Source organism: Bacillus rossius, chromosome 10 (genome assembly GCF_032445375.1).
Source record: "Bacillus rossius redtenbacheri isolate Brsri chromosome 10, Brsri_v3, whole genome shotgun sequence".
Taxonomy (NCBI): Eukaryota; Metazoa; Arthropoda; class Insecta; order Phasmatodea; family Bacillidae; genus Bacillus; species Bacillus rossius.
This window is the reverse complement of record NC_086337.1, coordinates 59,161,062-59,178,777: the sequence shown is the minus strand read 5'-3', so window position 1 is coordinate 59,178,777 and position 17,716 is coordinate 59,161,062. Positions and strand designations below refer to the sequence as shown.

Sequence of the window (17,716 nt, the reverse complement as noted above, 5' to 3'; positions counted from 1 at the left end):
CCGCTCCATCCACCGCTTCGCCCCTCAGCCGTTTATACCTCTGTGTCGGCGAGACGTTAGGCCGTTATTAGTTCACTCAGTTATTTTTTTGTTTTTGATGTGGAAACATCTTAGTTCTCGGTCAACGGCATTTTGGTAGGAGTAACTTCGTGAAAATGGAACGGAAATGAGAGAAAACTGTTCTGCGTCTGCGCAGAAATCTCAGAAACCTCGAAAATATGGCGAACGTACGTGTAGAACTCTTTTTTTCATTCGAGGTGAATTCTTCGTTGAAAATTCCTTAAATTTGCAGTAAGTTGTAACGATGTATGAGAGTAAAAGTTAAATGTAAAATAAATAACAGTAGTAGAGAGAGGGAACCAGGACAGCTCTGAGAATGGTGACGGCTGGATTTGTTGATTTCTGTCATCAAAATTGAAAAATAGCTATCTTATTTTAAAAAAATAGTCAGGTAAATTAGAAATTTTGGTTAAGAAAAATTCAGGGAAATTTTAATACATATTTGTGTGAACACGCGGAATGTAAATTATTATTCCTCGTAAGTATAGACAATCAGGGAGTCCACTGCCGCAAAACAAAACTACAGCTTGGAAGTACCGCAAAGTGGCGTGCAACGCGTCGGGGTTAACCGCCATTTTCAAACCGCTCAAGGTTGCGGTTTCTTGGTTCGAGAGTTCTAGCCTCGTCGAAGGCAAAGGGGTTCGCCAGAGTTTCGGACAGCATTGCTTCTACCATCTTCAGGGTAGATGCTTCCTGAGTGGGACACTGCTATCCCGAAAATGGTATGACTGTAATTTTAAACGCGGCTAGAACACAAGTCAAGCGACCGCACATATGCCCGTGAAACCTGCGATCCCCAGTCCGTTAACATTGATCAAGCGTGTCTTTTTACTGGTAGTATTGAAGAGCCATAGCAATTCATTACTGTACTTTCGTTTCATGGTTTCGTTTTTTACGTGTATTTATTGGTCAGTCAAAAGGCTTAAAACAGGTGGTTTTGCGAACGTTTATCTTCAGTGCTTCGATTTAACATAACAGGGTCACCACCTCAAGTAGCATTAAGGCGCTTAGCTACGTGGTGACTGCTCACCAGGTCGGTGCCCGGCGCATAGGGGCGAGGAGGCGCGTGCTGTGGCAGGCAGTGTCGCCCTTAGCGCCCCCGCGGCTAACCGGGCGACCCACACTGGTCACCCCTGGTCTTCGGATTTGTCTATTTCGGGCGAGGCCCGGAATGTTTGAGTAAAGGAGCATCGAATCAATAGTGAGTTGACTCTCGTCTGGAACAAAACTCTCGCACGGACCGGTAATGGCGCGGGAATATGCCGTTTGCCCAACAGGTAAAAATACCTGCGCTACCATAGTGTTTGTTTTACAGGAAAACTGCGGCTGTCTTACAGTAAGGATGTAGTGATGTCTGGGGACAGGACCTTACATTTTAAAACTTTCATAAACATTTATTTTAAAACGACGAGTTTTTGAATAGTTACCAAAAATACTACAGAAATATAGTGTTTGGTTACATTAATGATTGAAGTTCATTCGATGTTAAATGTCACTGGAAGTTAAGAATTGTGTGAACACTCTAAATATAGATTTGTTAATGTCAACATCAATTGTACATTTTTAGCCTATTCACAGTAATAATTGACACTGATTTGTAGATTTTTTTAAACGGTTTATATTTTCAAAGTATATTTAATGACGAAGAGTTGTAAGAGCTTACCACGTTGTTGTAAATTAAACTTATTTAGCACGGGTAAATGTATTTTTTGAATATGAAACCATGGCGAGTAACGTATACTTTTCAAATCAGTTTTCAACAGTGAGAGGTGTGGAGCACTTGGTTCGACAGAGGCTGTTTTACCTCCAGAGTAGCTCAGTGTGACTCACCCGTCCGTCGCTGCTATGCGAGCGTCGAGACAGCAGAGGAACCTCTGACATCCACTCGCTGTGTCCCGAACAGATAACCGCATTTCTGATTGCTGTTTTCGGCTTGAAACATTATTTTAATTTAATAAGGTATTTATTCAAGCACAAAATAAATATATTTTGAGATAGTAGTTTTAAGTGGTATGACTAGGGACCGGAAAAATTCGCGGGTTCAATGACCTGTAGGATGAACTCCATAGTTCTACGTACACTCGGTCAAATGCCACCCACTCATTGGCTGCTGTCTTGACAAACGTTCCAGCGTAGCAGCCTGTGATTCGATAAAGCTTTGGTTGGGTGTTTCTCATTGGCCCAGAGTCATCCAGGTGAGTTGTGAGCCAATAGCAGAGGCAGCACTGAGGTATATCCATTTTGTATTTTAGCCTATTGCGAAATGAATTCGCGAATTTTTCCGGTCTCTAAGTATGAAACATTTTCATCCTTTATTTACATCCAAATAATCTTTTCGGCAGTTGGCGTAATCGTCTCTGACTGACTTGGCGTGGTAGCGGGTTCTTCACTGACTTCTCGAGCCGAGCTGCTACGAGTCACTGTGCCGGCTGCTCTTCGCTCAGTAAAACAGCTGATCGTGGACCAGCCTTGTCACGTTAATTACGTAACTGTTATCGGCTTCTCTCGCGAGGGTCGTCGGGTTTTGATTGAACCTGCAGGTCCCGAAATTTCGCTAATTAATATAGGTGCGTGATTGATTAACCCCCATGCCGTAATTCATCTTCGTCATCATTTAACCAAAAACAAAGGGTAGCCATCAGCTCCTCCCCCCCCCCCCGGGGAAGGAGAGTTGCAGTTCGCGCCCAGGCTTGGCCGGCGCCGTGACTGACAGCCCCATAGCCCCGTGCTCAGGGCACCGCCCACCTGGTCCATGGGCGGAGACTCTGGACTCCGCTCCCTCGCGCAGTGTAGTCCTGCAGCCTCGTGGACTCGTAGCCTCGTAGCCTCGCAGCTTTGTAGCAAGAAACCTCTGTAGTCAGTGGCCTCGTAGCCAGGTGGAACCTTGCAACTTGCAGCCTCGAAGCCATGTAGCCTGTTGGTGCCTTCTGGACTCGTAGTCTCGTAGCCTTGTAGCCTCGTAGCCTTGTAGTCTTGTAGCCAGATGTCTTTGGAGCAGTTGGAACCGTACCCTATCGTATCCTGTAACCAAATGTATCCTACTGACGGGTTCATATCCTACTGACTTTAATTTTTGTCCAAATGTGCATCCTCTTTATCGATAGAGACCGGAAAAATTCGCGGATTCATTCGGCGATAGGCTTGAATTCAAATACATATACCTTTTATGTGATTTTGCTATTGGCTTACTGTTCATCTGGGCGATTCTCATCCAGTTATAAACACTTTAACCAAAGATGTATCGAATCACAGACAAACCAGCTGAGATGACTTACAAGTCGGCAGCCAATGAACTTACGTTATTTGCCCAAGTGTGCAGTCTATTCTGAAGGCCATCGAAACCGCGAATTTTTCCGGCCCCTATTTATCGATTGTATTCATTCGGCACAGCGTCCCTTTGTTTCCGGTGGTCAACCCCGGGTATGATATTGGGTGTAGGAACTCGAATCGTCTGCAGACGGACCCTACGCCAATGGAAACCCTCCCCCCCGTTTTTCAAGACTAAACAAAACCAAGAGGGGCAGAGTCTCTGTGGGCCTCTGCAGACACGAACAGGACTGTTCGCTGCCGTGCAGGCCTTCTGGGAACCAACAGTTGCGCCCGTGAATATTTATGTCGGCGAGCCCGCCCCGTCTTCGGCGAACATCCGGCAACCCGCACCGAGTACCTCCCCCCCCCCCCTGAAGTCTCAGTTCCTTCCGTCGGCGGCCCCACCGAGGGTGAAATATTCAGGCCGCGAGATGGACGGAGAGCTGTCTTTGTAGCGCTTCCTGGAACAGTGCTCGTTGGCTGAGCTGAGGGAGGTGTGGGTCAGAAGCGAGCAGAGCCACGATTATTATCAGGTATCAGAGTGTATATACTTGTGCTTCACGTTGATGATTTGGTAGAGTCCGGATATTTTCGCGGAATAATTTCGCGATATGCTGACATTCAAACATACGTACATTCAAACTGCTTTCGCTTTTGGCTCGTTGTTCTTCCGGATGACTCTGGGTAAGTGAGATTCCCCTCTACCAGAGAATTAGTAGAATATCACATGCAAACCAGCTCAGACGACTCACAAGCCAGCAGACAATGAACTGGCGTTATTTTCCCGAATACACATAGGACTGTGTAGACTACCCTGAATGTCATCTAAACCACGAATTCCTAATGATCGGACTGCAGTGCCCTTGACTCATCCTTGACTTGCCCTTGACGACCTTGGACCAGTTGTAAAATGAAGCAAGTGGTCAACCAATCACATGAAACCCCGCTAAAGGTTGTAACCTTGTTATCAACCAACGAGCATTCTAAAAGGCTGTGTTATACATAGGTTAGTTGAGTATAGCCTGGGGTGAAGTGAGTCAGCGAAACAACAGCGGCTCTGTGAATGAACTAGGTTCGTCAGGAACACAGCGAGGCGTGAAAGGACGGGCTGTGGCAGCGACGCAGTGCGTGACGGGGGAAAACCGCCAGACACGCGGCATCGTCCGCCATGTCTCCTGCTCGAGAGCAGTTCCGGGACTCGAACCCGGGTCTCCTGGCGGGCGGCTGGTCACGTGGTCCCCTCGGCCAGACATGTCCGACCAGAGCATGTCTCACCTTCCTCTTGTGAGCCAAGGACTAGGACTTGCAATTGAAAGCAACGAAGGATACTATTTTCCTCGTACACAGTACACAGCACTACCTGTTAAAGGCACATTTCTACTGTAGAAGTTCACAGATGTGATTTTGCAAACGCGCGGGCCAATCAGCTAGGATCTTCTTGATTCCGAGGCCACCTAACCCCCCCCCCCCCCCCGGAAGTAAACAATATTAAATTTAACTCGCAAAAATTACATGTGAAAATTTAAATAAAATGTTTACCAAAGAGTGGCACACGCCACAGTTTCCGAGTAATTTAGTAGTTAAGTTTGGTGTCGAGACGTAGCTGCTAGTCCCAGTGCGGTGTCGGGATGTGTCACTCGCTCGTGGAGCGAGTAGGTTCCACAGACGTTACGTACGAAACATCAAGTTTTGACATATTTTCACACCAAAGCGTTTATGAAGGCACCCAGATTTAAAACACGATGCAAAAAAAAATTATTCTCGCCGCACTTTGTATATCCGCGCGATCGAGTAATAAGGTCGAGTGTGCGCGCAACGTGAAAGGAAAGTTCGATCTAAAGGCATTCCCTCGCCTCCACAAATATTGCCCTAGCCGGGCGGGCCCGTTAATGAACTCTACGAGGCGAGCTGTTTACTCTTGTCTCCTCTCTCTCTCTCTCTCTCTCTCTCTCTCCATGAGAGAGTGCGGTGAGCGGGGCAGGCAGGAAGGGCGTGTGAAGGAAGGAGAAGAGTAGAGAGAGACGGGGGAAAGGAGATTAAGAGCAGACAAAGGGGAGACCGGGTATTCCCATGGCTTTGTTTCTGACGGGGCGCGCTGCGCCTGGTACAAAAGGAGTCGAGGGCTGGAAGATAATTCTCGGCCTAAATCTGCGGCGGTGCGCGGTGCCCGCGGAAACAGCTGTCCTCGGCGAGGCGGCAGTTGGCAGTCCTGCTGGCCGCAGGGTCACACGCCTCACTCGCCGAGCCAGGGGGAGGTCGGGCCAACAAACATGCGACACAGAATAAGATACATAAGATATAATTTAGGAAGTATTATTGTAATCCTTTCTTGGCAACAGAAGCGGCAGGAATGGTGTTTCCAAGTACACTCTACATTCCATGCCAGTTTGCAAATGTGTAAGTATGCCCGTCATACGAAATTTACATGTGTGTTTCATGTATTTATTAACATTATCATGTCTGGACGAAATCAAACAATTAACTTGAAAACTAAGTATCAAAACAATTCAATAAACATAAATTATATGTGTAAACGTTGGAGTACTAAAACTCTACTATTCACCGAGATTTATGTGTGACAACCAATTTTTATTTTTAAAATTCCAAAAATTCCATAATAAGAATACTAAATGTAAATAAATGATGTAGTGGTTACACTGGTGCCCCTCCTTCACACCATCCTGGCCACGGCACTGGTTCAACTATCCCCCGGTGCTCAGCCAGTCGAGACGCAGGCTGTGTCGGGTAGCAGAGCGCCTCGGGGCAGGTGTACGACTACCCAGTAGTCTCGCGGGTTCTTATGGTCGCTACTCATGCATTGCTTGCATCACAACTGTTTGTACACTCCCCTGCACAACAGAGCAAACGCCCTCTCCACAGTAAATAATCAGGTGGGTGGATGCTACATAGGTAGAGACCGGAAAAATTCACGAATTCATTTCACGACAGCCTAAAATTCATATAGTTATACCTTAGTGCTGCCTCTGCTATTGGCTTACAACTCACCTGGACGACTCTGGGCCAGTGAGAAACTCTCAACCGAAGCTGTGTCGAATCACAAGGCCGCTACATTGGGACACCTTCACAAGACAGCAGCCAATGAGAGGGTGACATTTGACCGAGTGTACGTAGAACTATAAAGATCATCCTAGAGGTCATTGAACCCGCGAATTTTTCCGGTCCCTATACATAGGACTGTGAATTTTAAACAGGCGCCAAATTGTTGCACGATATCTCCGGATCTTTACCCAAAATCTAATAGGCCCTATGTATACAAAGATAGTAAACGTTAACCTGCTCGTATTGTAAGGTTTCCCCGAGAATCCTTGGCACAAACTGCACCGGGTGTTGTTGTTGCCCTTGTGCGAGGCCAGGACTGGACCACTGGGGTCGCGTGGAGGGGTAGCGCGAGTCAGAGAGCAAGATGGCGACCACGCAGTCGGGACTCGAAGCGGGGGCGGGGTGTTAGGGACCCCCTGGGTTATCGGCGGCGGTCAGGCCCGCCCAGGAGGTGGACACCCCCCGGCCCCCCGGCCCCCCGGCCCCCCGCCCAGGTCGGCCGTGCGTCACAGTCCCAGCCGCCGGTCGGCATTGATCCCCCTCCCCCAGCCCGCCCTCTGAGGGTGAGGGGGAGTGGGAGGGAGGCCGCGGCGTCAGCGGTGACGTCACACCCATCGACTCCAATTGAAAAATTAATAACGGGCTGGTTTGGGCGGCGGCTGGCCTCAATAGCCGCGGGCGGTTGCGTCACCCGCGCCGGGAACAGCCAATGAGCGGGGAGCTAGTCCCTCCAGGTCCGGCTGCACTGCACCTCCTGGTCTTCGGGCGCCTGGTGGGCACACGATGCGCGCGCTCAGGGCAACGGCATTTCCACCGGACGAGAAAAAAAGGCTACGTACAAATAAAAAATTATATACGTGCTTTAAATCTTATACTGGAGTAATTGATAGTGTATACTCGTCCATACCATTAAAAAACATTTATTTGATGTGAATATTAGTGATACAAATTGTGTTTATAAACTTTTTTCAAGTGTATTTATATAAGTGAGGTTATGTTCCTGTATGTATAATTTATTTGCATTATAAATTATCACATTATTATTTAATAAATAAATTATTATATTAGAAAAACAATTCAGCATATTCATTGATTTTCATTATTTAATAATATTTGTCTCTATTATTTTACGAAATTAAATAATTAATTTTATACATATATGTTTATATTAGTTTGCATACTAAGTATTTATTTTTAAAAAATTTAATTTGATTGAATTTTTACTTTACCAACCTTTTTTTGTAATATACAGTCCTTTTATTATTTTATTTATATTAATTATTTACAAGTCAAGTTAAAGTTAGTTTTTTTTATTACACTAACTAAGTATAACTTCTATCGCGCGTATTTAAGTAGGCTACACGCAGCTATTTTTTTTGTAAATGGAACAGTATTATTCTGGAATATTAGTACTTTTAAACGTTTATATCAAAACAACTGTTACATTACAAAACAGTGTTCATAGTAATACTTAATGGTTTCAGTTTCTTGCTCTAGCATTTATGCTTTGTATTGTCCCAGTAACTCCAGTAGTTAAAGTTATAAATTAACTGTTCCCTGGACAGCTTTCTAGTATTAACTGGCACATTAATTAGCATAATAAACCACAGGGCCCTGATAACCACATAACCCTGTTAACCATTGGGTCCTGATAAACACAGGGCCCTGTAATCCACGGGGTCCTGATAATCACAGAACCCTGTTAACCACGGGACTCTGCTAACCACATGGCCCTGAATACCACATGGCCCTGATGACCACGTGGTCCAGATGACAACGGGACCCTGGGTGGTTACCTGGCTTGCCCTGCCCTGGATTCGCCCCTGAGTGAATCGCTCCGAAAAAATATATTTACAGAAGCAGAAAGGCTACTGACCTTACATTCGAGACGATGTCATAGGACGTTAGTGAACTGACCCGCGCGGCACGTGTGTCTCAAGAGACATCCAACCTCCAGTTCCACAGCGAGACTGCGTCACCGCTAGCTCACACTGCAGAGGACAAGCCACTTGCAGCCGAGCGAAAATGTTTAATGTGAATACTGCACAGAGCATTCCATGCCAGGAATTAGTCAGAACGAACCAAGTATGCTGCCAAAAAAAAAGAAATTTGACACTAAAAGAGCAAATAAACAAATAAATTAATAATGACTATGGCCATGCACATTTCGCGGAAAAATTCCGAGACTAGCTGAAACTTAAAAAAACTGTAGCATCCTGTGTTTCGTGATTGGGTGAGTTTCTTTCAGGTACATGACGATGGTTAAAACACCAAACACAGTGATTCATTGCGGAACCAAATGCATCCTAGTGGCTCAGCCAAATAAGGCAACTAATTCTCTCGCAGACGGCCGCCAATCACAAGGAAGAAACCGCTGGTGCAGATATACCTTAATGCAGTCTAGCAGGCGTTCAGATTAATTCGCGAAAAATGCCTGCCGCTAATAATGTCAGTTTTATTTGGTTTATTTAGGCTAGTTTCTGTGCGGTTGTGTATTCATCTTTCTTGTTCATGTTCACTCTACATAAGCACCACTGGACGAGCTACACACGGAGCTGGGTTGTTGCAGCTTCGTGGTCGACGACGTGGACGGAGACCTGCCCGAGCAGGAGGCGGACTGCGGCCGGCGGAGCTCGCCCGCTGCTGGCGCCCCTGGCGGCGCGGCCCGGCGGCAGGACGAGGCCGCCCGCGTCCAGCAGATCAAGGTGTGCGGCACGGGCTGTAGTGGCTAGCCGGGTCAAGGTGTGGGGCACGGGCTGTAGTGGCTAGCACGGTCAAGGTGTGGGGCACGGGCTGTAGTGGCTAGCTCGGTCAAGGTGTGCGGCACGGGCTGTAGTGGCTAGCCGGGTCAAGGTGTGGGGCACGGGCTGTAGTGGCTAGCTCGGTCAAGGTGTGGGGCACGGGCTGTAGTGGCTAGCTCGGTCAAGGTGTGCGGCACGGGCTGTAGTGACTAGCCGGGTCAAGGTGTGGGGCACAGGCTGTAGTGACTAGCCGGGTCAAGGTGTGGGGCACATGCTGTAGTAGCTAGCCGGGTCAAGGTGTGGGGCACATGCTGTAGTGGCTAGCCGGGTCAAGGTGTGCGGCACGGGCTGTAGTGGCTAGCCGGGTCAAGGTGTGGGGCACGGGCTGTAGTGGCTAGCTCGGTCAAGGTGTGGGGCACGGGCTGTAGTGGCTAGCTCGGTCAAGGTGTGCGGCACGGGCTGTAGTGGCTAGCCGGGTCAAGGTGTGGGGCACGGGCTGTAGTGGCTAGCCGGGTCAAGGTGTGGGGCACGGGCTGTAGTGGCTAGCCGGGTCAAGGTGTGGGGCACGGGCTGTAGTGACTAGCCGGGTCAAGGTGTGGGGCACAGGCTGTAGTGACTAGCCGGGTCAAGGTGTGGGGCACATGCTGTAGTGGCTAGCCGGGTCAAGGTGTGCGGCACGGGCTGTAGTGGCTAGCCGGGTCAAGGTGTGGGGCACGGGCTGTAGTGGCTAGCTCGGTCAAGGTGTGGGGCACGGGCTGTAGTGGCTAGCTCGGTCAAGGTGTGCGGCACGGGCTGTAGTGGCTAGCCGGGTCAAGGTGTGGGGCACGGGCTGTAGTGGCTAGCCGGGTCAAGGTGTGGGGCACGGGCTGTAGTGGCTAGCTCGGTCAAGGTGTGCGGCACGGGCTGTAGTGGCTAGCCGGGTCAAGGTGTGGGGCACGGGCTGTAGCGGCTAGCTCGGTCAAGGTGTGGGGCACGGGCTGTAGTGGCTAGCTCGGTCAAGGTGTGCGGCACGGGCTGTAGTGGCTAGCCGGGTCAAGGTGTGGGGCACGGGCTGTAGTGGCTAGCTCGGTCAAGGTGTGGGGCACGGGCTGTAGTGGCTAGCTCGGTCAAGGTGTGCGGCACGGGCTGTAGTGGCTAGCCGGGTCAAGGTGTGGGGCACGGGCTGTAGTGGCTAGCTCGGTCAAGGTGTGGGGCACGGGCTGTAGTGGCTAGCTCGGTCAAGGTGTGCGGCACGGGCTGTAGTGGCTAGCCGGGTCAAGGTGTGGGGCACGGGCTGTAGTGACTAGCCGGGTCAAGGTGTGGGGCACAGGCTGTAGTGACTAGCCGGGTCAAGGTGTGGGGCACATGCTGTAGTGGCTAGCCAGGTCAAGGTGTGGGGCACGGGCTGTAGTGGCTAGCCGGGTCAAGGTGTGGGGCACAGGCTGTAGTGACTATCCTGGTCAAGGTGTGGGGCACAGGCTGTAGTGACTAGCCGGGTCAAGGTGTGCGGCACAGGCTGTAGTGGCTAGCCGGGTCAAGGTGTGGGGCACAGGCTGTAGTGACTAGCCGGGTCAAGGTGTGCGGCACGGGCTGTAGTGGCTAGCCGGGTCAAGGTGTGGGGCACAGGCTGTAGTGACTAGCCGGGTCAAGATGTGCGGCACGGGCTGTAGTGGCTAGCCGGGTCAAGGTGTGGGGCACAGGCTGTAGTGACTAGCCTGGTCAAGGCGTGGGGCACAGGCTGTAGTGACTAGCCGGGTCAAGGTGTGCGGCACTGGCTGTAGTGGCTAGCCGGGTCAAGGTGTGGGGCACAGGCTGTAGTGACTAGCCGGGTCAAGGTGTGCGGCACGGGCTGTAGTGGCTAGCCGGGTCAAGGTGTGGGGCACAGGCTGTAGAGACTAGCCGGGTCAAGGTGTGGGGCACATGCTGTAGTGGCTAGCCGGGTCAAGGTGTGGGGCACAGGCTGTAGTGACTAGCCGGGTCAAGGTGTGGGGCACAGGCTGTAGTGAATAGCCGGGTCAAGGTGTGGGGCACATGCTGTACAGTGACTAGCCTGGTCAAGGTGTGGTGCACAAGCTGTAGTGAATAGCCGGGTCAAGGTGTGCGGCACAGGCTGTACAGTGGCTAGCCGGGTCAAGGTGTGGGGCACAGGCTGTAGTGACTAGCCGGGTCAAGGTGTGCGGCACGGGCTGTAGTGGCTAGCCGGGTCAAGGTGTGGGGCACAGGCTGTAGAGACTAGCCGGGTCAAGGTGTGGGGCACATGCTGTAGTGGCTAGCCGGGTCAAGGTGTGGGGCACAGGCTGTAGTGACTAGCCGGGTCAAGGTGTGGGGCACAGGCTGTAGTGAATAGCCGGGTCAAGGTGTGGGGCACAGGCTGTAGTGACTAGCTGGGTCAAGGTGTGGGGCACAGGCTGTACAGTGACTAGCCTGGTCAAGGTGTGGTGCACAGGCTGTAGTGAATAGCCGGGTCAAGGTGTGCGGCACAGGCTGTACAGTGGCTAGCCGGGTCAAGGTGTGGGGCACAGGCTGTAGTGACTAGCCGGGTCAAGGTGTGCGGCACGGGCTGTAGTGGCTAGCCGGGTCAAGGTGTGGGGCACAGGCTGTAGAGTCTAGCCGGGTCAAGGTGTGGGGCACATGCTGTAGTGGCTAGCCGGGTCAAGGTGTGGGGCACATGCTGTACAGTGACTAGCCTGGTCAAGGTGTTGGGCACAGGCTGTAGTGACTAGCCGGGTCAAGGTGTGGGGCACATGCTGTAGTGACGAGCCGGGTCAAGGTGTGGGGCACAGGCTGTAGTGACTAGCCGGGTCAAGGTGTGGGGCACATGCTGTAGTGGCTAGCCGGGTCAAGGTGTGGGGCACAGGCTGTAGTGACTAGCCGGGTCAAGGTGTGGGGCACAGGCTGTAGTGAATAGCTGGGTCAAGGTGTGGGGCACATGCTGTACAGTGACTAGCCTGGTCAAGGTGTGGGGCACAGGCTGTAGTGACTAGCCGGGTCAAGGTGTGGGGCACATGCTGTAGTGACTAGCCGGGTCAAGGTGTGGGGCACAGGCTGTACAGTGACTAGCCTGGTCAAGGTGTGGGGCACAGGCTGTAGTGACTAGCCGGGTCAAGGTATGGGGCATAGGCTGTAGTGGCTAGCCGGGTCAAGGTGTGGGGCACAGGCTGTAGTGACTAGCCGGGTCAAGGTGTGGTGCACAGGCTGTAGTGAATAGCCGGGTCAAGGTGTGCGGCACAGGCTGTACAGTGGCTAGCCAGGTCAAGGTGTGGGGCACAGGCTGTAGTGACTAGCTGGGTCAAGGTGTGGGGCACAGGCTGTAGTGAATAGCCGGGTCAAGGTGTGGGGCACAGGCTGTAGTGAATAGCCGGGTCAAGGTGTGCGGCACAGGCTGTACAGTGACTAGCCGGGTCAAGGTGTGGGGCACAGGCTGTAGTGAATAGCCGGGTCAAGGTGTGCGGCACAGGCTGTACAGTGACTAGCCTGGTCAAGGTGTGGGGCACAGGCTGTAGTGACTAGCCGGGTCAAGGTGTGGGGCACAGGCTGTAGTGAATAGCCGGGTCAAGGTGTGCGGCACAGGCTGTAGTGAATAGCCGGGTCAAGGTGTGGGGCACAGGCTGTAGTGAATAGCCGGGTCAAGGTGTGGGGCACAGGCTGTAGTGACTAGCCGGGTCAAGGTGTGGGGCACAGGCTGTAGAGACTAGCCGGGTCAAGGTGTGGGGCACATGCTGTAGTGGCTAGCCGGGTCAAGGTATGGGGCACAGGCTGTAGTGACTAGCCGGGTCAAGGTGTGCGGCACAGGCTGTACAGTGACTAGCCGGGTCAAGGTGTGGGGCACAGGCTGTAGTGAATAGCCGGGTCAAGGTGTGCGGCACAGGCTGTACAGTGACTAGCCTGGTCAAGGTGTGGGGCACAGGCTGTAGTGACTAGCCGGGTCAAGGTGTGCGGCACAGGCTGTAGTGAATAGCCGGGTCAAGGTGTGCGGCACAGGCTGTACAGTGACTAGCCTGGTCAAGGTGTGGGGCACAGGCTGTAGTGACTAGCCGGGTCAAGGTGTGGGGCACAGGCTGTAGTGAATAGCCGGGTCAAGGTGTGCGGCACAGGCTTTAGTGAATAGCCGGGTCAAGGTGTGCGGCACAGGCTGTACAGTGACTAGCCTGGTCAAGGTGTGGGGCACAGGCTGTACAGTGACTAGCCTGGTCAAGGTGTGGGGCACAGGCTGTACAGTGGCTTTGTATTTATGACATATTTAACAAATTCAACAAATATTTTTTGACGTGATAACATCTTATAAATCGATGAACACCAGGCTGCACGCACGAAAATGCATGACTCATTGTCACGTTCCGCCTGAGCCTAGCATGCAAGAACCGGCCAACCACCATGCGAGAAAATCTTCTATAATATCAAACAGGTTAAGGCGGGCTTATATAACTTATTTAACTTATTGGTCATATTTAAACAAATTATTTAAATTAAATTTGCAAAAAAACTGTAGTAATATTTGAAAATTAAAAAGTATGTTATTTTTTCATCAATGTTTTCTTATGACCTTATCACGTAAAATTATCGTCTGTAAACGGACTTTGCAGACAAAACCCCCTTTTTTTAAGAACAAATTATTTAAAACAAATAAAAATCAAAATGTATACTTTTCAGTTTTCTTTTCTCAAGCAAAAATCATCTTAAAATTCTACGAGTAAATGTTATCATACTAATAATCGACCATTTCATGAAATTTTTGTGTGACCGTCAATTTCCTTTTGAAACTCCGTAACAAAGAAAGCTACCGCCTTCTTGCGGAGAACTGCTCGCAACTACTCGTGACAACTGGTTGCTGCTAGAGTGTGCTAGTGTGTTGTAGAGTGTCCTAGTGTGTGCTAGTGTGTTCTAGAGAGTGTTGTAGTGTGTTGTAGAGTGTTCCAGTGTATGTATAGTGTTGTAGAGTGTTGTAGTGTGTGCTAGAGTGTTCCAGAGTGTTGTAGAGTCTTCTAGTGTGTGGTAGAGTGTTGTAGAGTGTGCTAGAGTGTTCCAGAGTGGTGTAGAGTGTTCTAGTGTGTTGTAGAGTGTTCCAGAGTGTGCTAGTGTTCCAGAGTGGTGTAGAGTGTTGTAGAGTGTGCTAGAGTGTCCCAGAGTGTTGTAGAGTGTTGCGGGCCGCAGGTGGAGGCGGAGAGCCGCAAGCACGAGTTCGCCAAGCTGCTGGAGGAGCACGCGCAGGTGGTGAAGGAGCTGAAGAAGATGGAGGACGAGCCCTTGCAGGCGTGAGGCGGGGCGCGGCGACGGAGCTGCCTTGAGGGAGCTCGCCCGGGCCGCTTCTCCGCCGTCGTCGCCGCGGACTGACTGCCCTGCCTGGCACGGCCGTCACGCTAGCAGCCAGCACCAGGCAGCCAAGTAACCACCATTCCTTTTACAATAGAAGGAAAATGTATTTTATTACCTAGCCACAAACATTTTCCACTTTTGTTAAAAGGTGAAGATTATATTTACAATAAATTTCTGCAACCATAAAAAAAATTTGCTATGAGAAAATGAGTTTTTTCATTACCATCACAATGTTAATATCATAAACACAGTGTTAATATCGCACATACCTTACGTCGTCTGTCGAACCGATGCGACAACAAAAGGTTGCAGTGCTAAACCCATGAAGCTGTCTGGTGTCACAGTAGAACTCTGTTATAACGTTTTTTTTTTTTCAAGGGGGCGTAAGGAAAAATGTTATAAGCAGGAATTGTCAATTCTGCACTTGTCGTTGTTTGAACTCTTTACCAATAGACACATTAAGCTACGTAAAAAAAAATATATAATGTTAAAACCACTGATGGGTACCTACACTTGATGCTTGAATTTGCTTGACCAAGACGACAATTTTTCAATTTTGTGTTTCTGGCGTTTCTGCAGCTTATATTTTATTTGTCTTTAAAGATACATTGCCATATGTCAGTAAAATTGTCTTCACGATTTGTGACGAGGTTTAGAGTCGGAGTGCCTATTTACGATTCCGTCGCCACTCTGAAAATGTGTAATTTTAGGATTCCAGCTTACAAATGAAATAACTTAAACTTTTAATCAACACTAAAAAAAATCTTTGTTTTTTTTGTTTTGTTTTTCTTTGCCATAATGGAATATTTGGTAAAATAAAATATTGTACTACTACGTACGTACTTCTGAATACACACTAGAATTTTTAGGAATAAAAGGATTATTTTTTTAATACAAGGGTCCCAACGGACACATAACTGCAAACTTTACTTAGCTTTGATACATTGAGTACACAGCGTTATCCAGCACTAACATGTAGCGTTAGTGTTCTAGCACACATCTCAGTTTTGCATACATTCCTATTTGAATAATCTACATCTATAATATAACAGTGATTGTAAACAAAAACATACATCAAGTGTGAAGTAAACCTTTAAATATGTTAAACTTCAGTAATGGGATAATTGTTCCAAAAATGTTATAAACATTTTTTTTTCCCATTTATTGAATTTTAAAAAGCAAACGTTATTAGCAGGAAATGCACCATTCAGGAAACATTATATGCAGGAATTAAATACATTGTCTTCATGGGGAAAATGTCGGGACTTAAAAATATGATGTTATAAGCAGGAACATTATAACAGGGTTCTAGTGTATTTTGTTTCTAGTGTGTTTGGTTGTATCTCATAGCAATTTTCATGGCCAGATGTCAGAGCAGTGTTTGGTATTTTGTTATTACATTAAAATATGTTCTATGCCAAATTACAAATTAAAACTTCATAATTTTAACCAAAGCACATGTATTTAGGAGCGTCATTTGAAAGCAAATGCATGTTCAATTGTTTACATCAGTTGATTGTGACATCTCTATCGCGATACTTTGATTACCAAATGAGCAGAAGGCAAGAATATGTCTGTACCACCGTCATCTAAGGCAACAACCTCGGTGAAGAACTAAAAGTCTCCAGAGGCTAATGCACAGGTGTGAAATGTGAAGTGCAGGTTGGGTACTGTGGTTGTTTTCAAAAATTAGCTCTAGAATTCAAAGACTATGATATTGCTTTTTATGTGTTTAGTTTTTACTTGTAAAATTCAGTGGAACCTTGCTATAAAGTGTACCTGCTGTCTGTAACAACATTTATGCAAACTGAACAGACACGTGCAATGACACAGCAAAGAATTTTGCTAGCTGCAGTTCTAGCGAGGTTCCATACAAATACAAATCAAAAAGCAATAGTCTATAAATTTAATTATTGCATATAAATATATTTGCAGAGTCATTGTACAGTTTCAGTATTAATCTTATTTACATTGCTGTTTAACCTAACTTATAATATCTAGGTTCTACTATTTTGTTTCAAAAATTAGTGGCTCCATTCCTACCATCTCTCTTTTTTTTTTAAATTTTATGTTGCTCTTTTCCATGTAATGATTCAATGAGAAACATTTCCTACAACATTTGTATGATGACTGACACATCTAGCACATTTACTTTGTAAACAGTAACATTTTTCAGGTGTATAGCGATTAAAAAAAAATTCCATACAATGATGCAATTTACAAATGTTAACATTGACGTACCCAAACAGTGAGAGAAGGTAGGGGTGAAAAACTACAGAATTTAATATGTAATAAAGGTTTTTATTTATTATGCCTCCTCTTTCATACCCAAAAAATTTTGATATTGAACTTAAAATATAAACTACGAATTGCAGATATTTGAAATGGTAGTGATTAAATGCCTTCAATACATATTATCCATGAGACCATGACTTATTGTATTTGTTTCATTTAAATAATATGAGTAAGATTTAAATATGTACATAGACTAAAAAAAGGAAAAGTAACTGTGGTACATAGAAATGGGGTCCATTATATTATATGCAATGTGCCAAAAATGTTTTAACATCAAAGTACAAGCTACCAGTCACATGATTAAATGTGGAAAAATTGTAATACAAGGTGAACTCTAAGAAAATATTTTGTTTGTGAAAAATTAGAACAAATATATTTGTAAACATGTTTGTAAATGTAAGTATGTGTACCCAAAGATTTGAGTGTAAATACATTTATAATGTTAGCAAAATAATGTGAGCTGTTATTTTCTCTCCTTAAATTAATTAATTTTATTGAAATAATAGATACAAAACACAAAATTTATCAGCAAGAAATTGCGTCTGTATTTAATCAATAAAGCAAACAAAATAACTCCTACAATACAATAATTCGCTGTGGCGGTTTTCACATAATAATGACACTCGAGACATTTTAAAATACACCCGCCCCTCGAAGTAACGTCCTAACACAGAGTTATAATCAAATACGGTTTTTAAATCATAGTGTATGTTAAAATAATTTGTTTTCCAATCAGGTACTAAGTGTGCTTGCTGACTACCATTTTAATCAAGAGACTACTCCTGTTAAAATTTAATTGCAGAATAAATTTGAAGCACAATTAAATAAATGTTGACTTAACATTTTTAAATTAAAAAACCTAATTAAATTAAAAAACTTCACATACTGCATTGTTCACATAGTAGGGCTTGAGTATAATATCACTAAGTAAGCTCTACAACATTTCTAAGTTACAAAAT

The 17,716-nt window shown here is 47.3% G+C and overlaps 1 protein-coding gene across 1 annotated transcript in view; it reads left to right on the top strand.

Moving 5' to 3' along the window:
* Positions 1-17,221, top strand: part of LOC134536281 (uncharacterized) — a 67,189-nt gene extending 49,968 nt beyond the window's left edge. Inside the window, exons 3-4 of the mRNA XM_063376019.1 lie at positions 8,999-9,134; positions 14,301-17,221. Of these exons, the coding sequence (XP_063232089.1) occupies positions 8,999-9,134; positions 14,301-14,405 (241 nt within the window). The 3' untranslated portion in view covers positions 14,406-17,221. The remainder of the gene's footprint in view (positions 1-8,998; positions 9,135-14,300) is intronic.
* Positions 17,222-17,716: the final 495 nt, after the last annotated feature.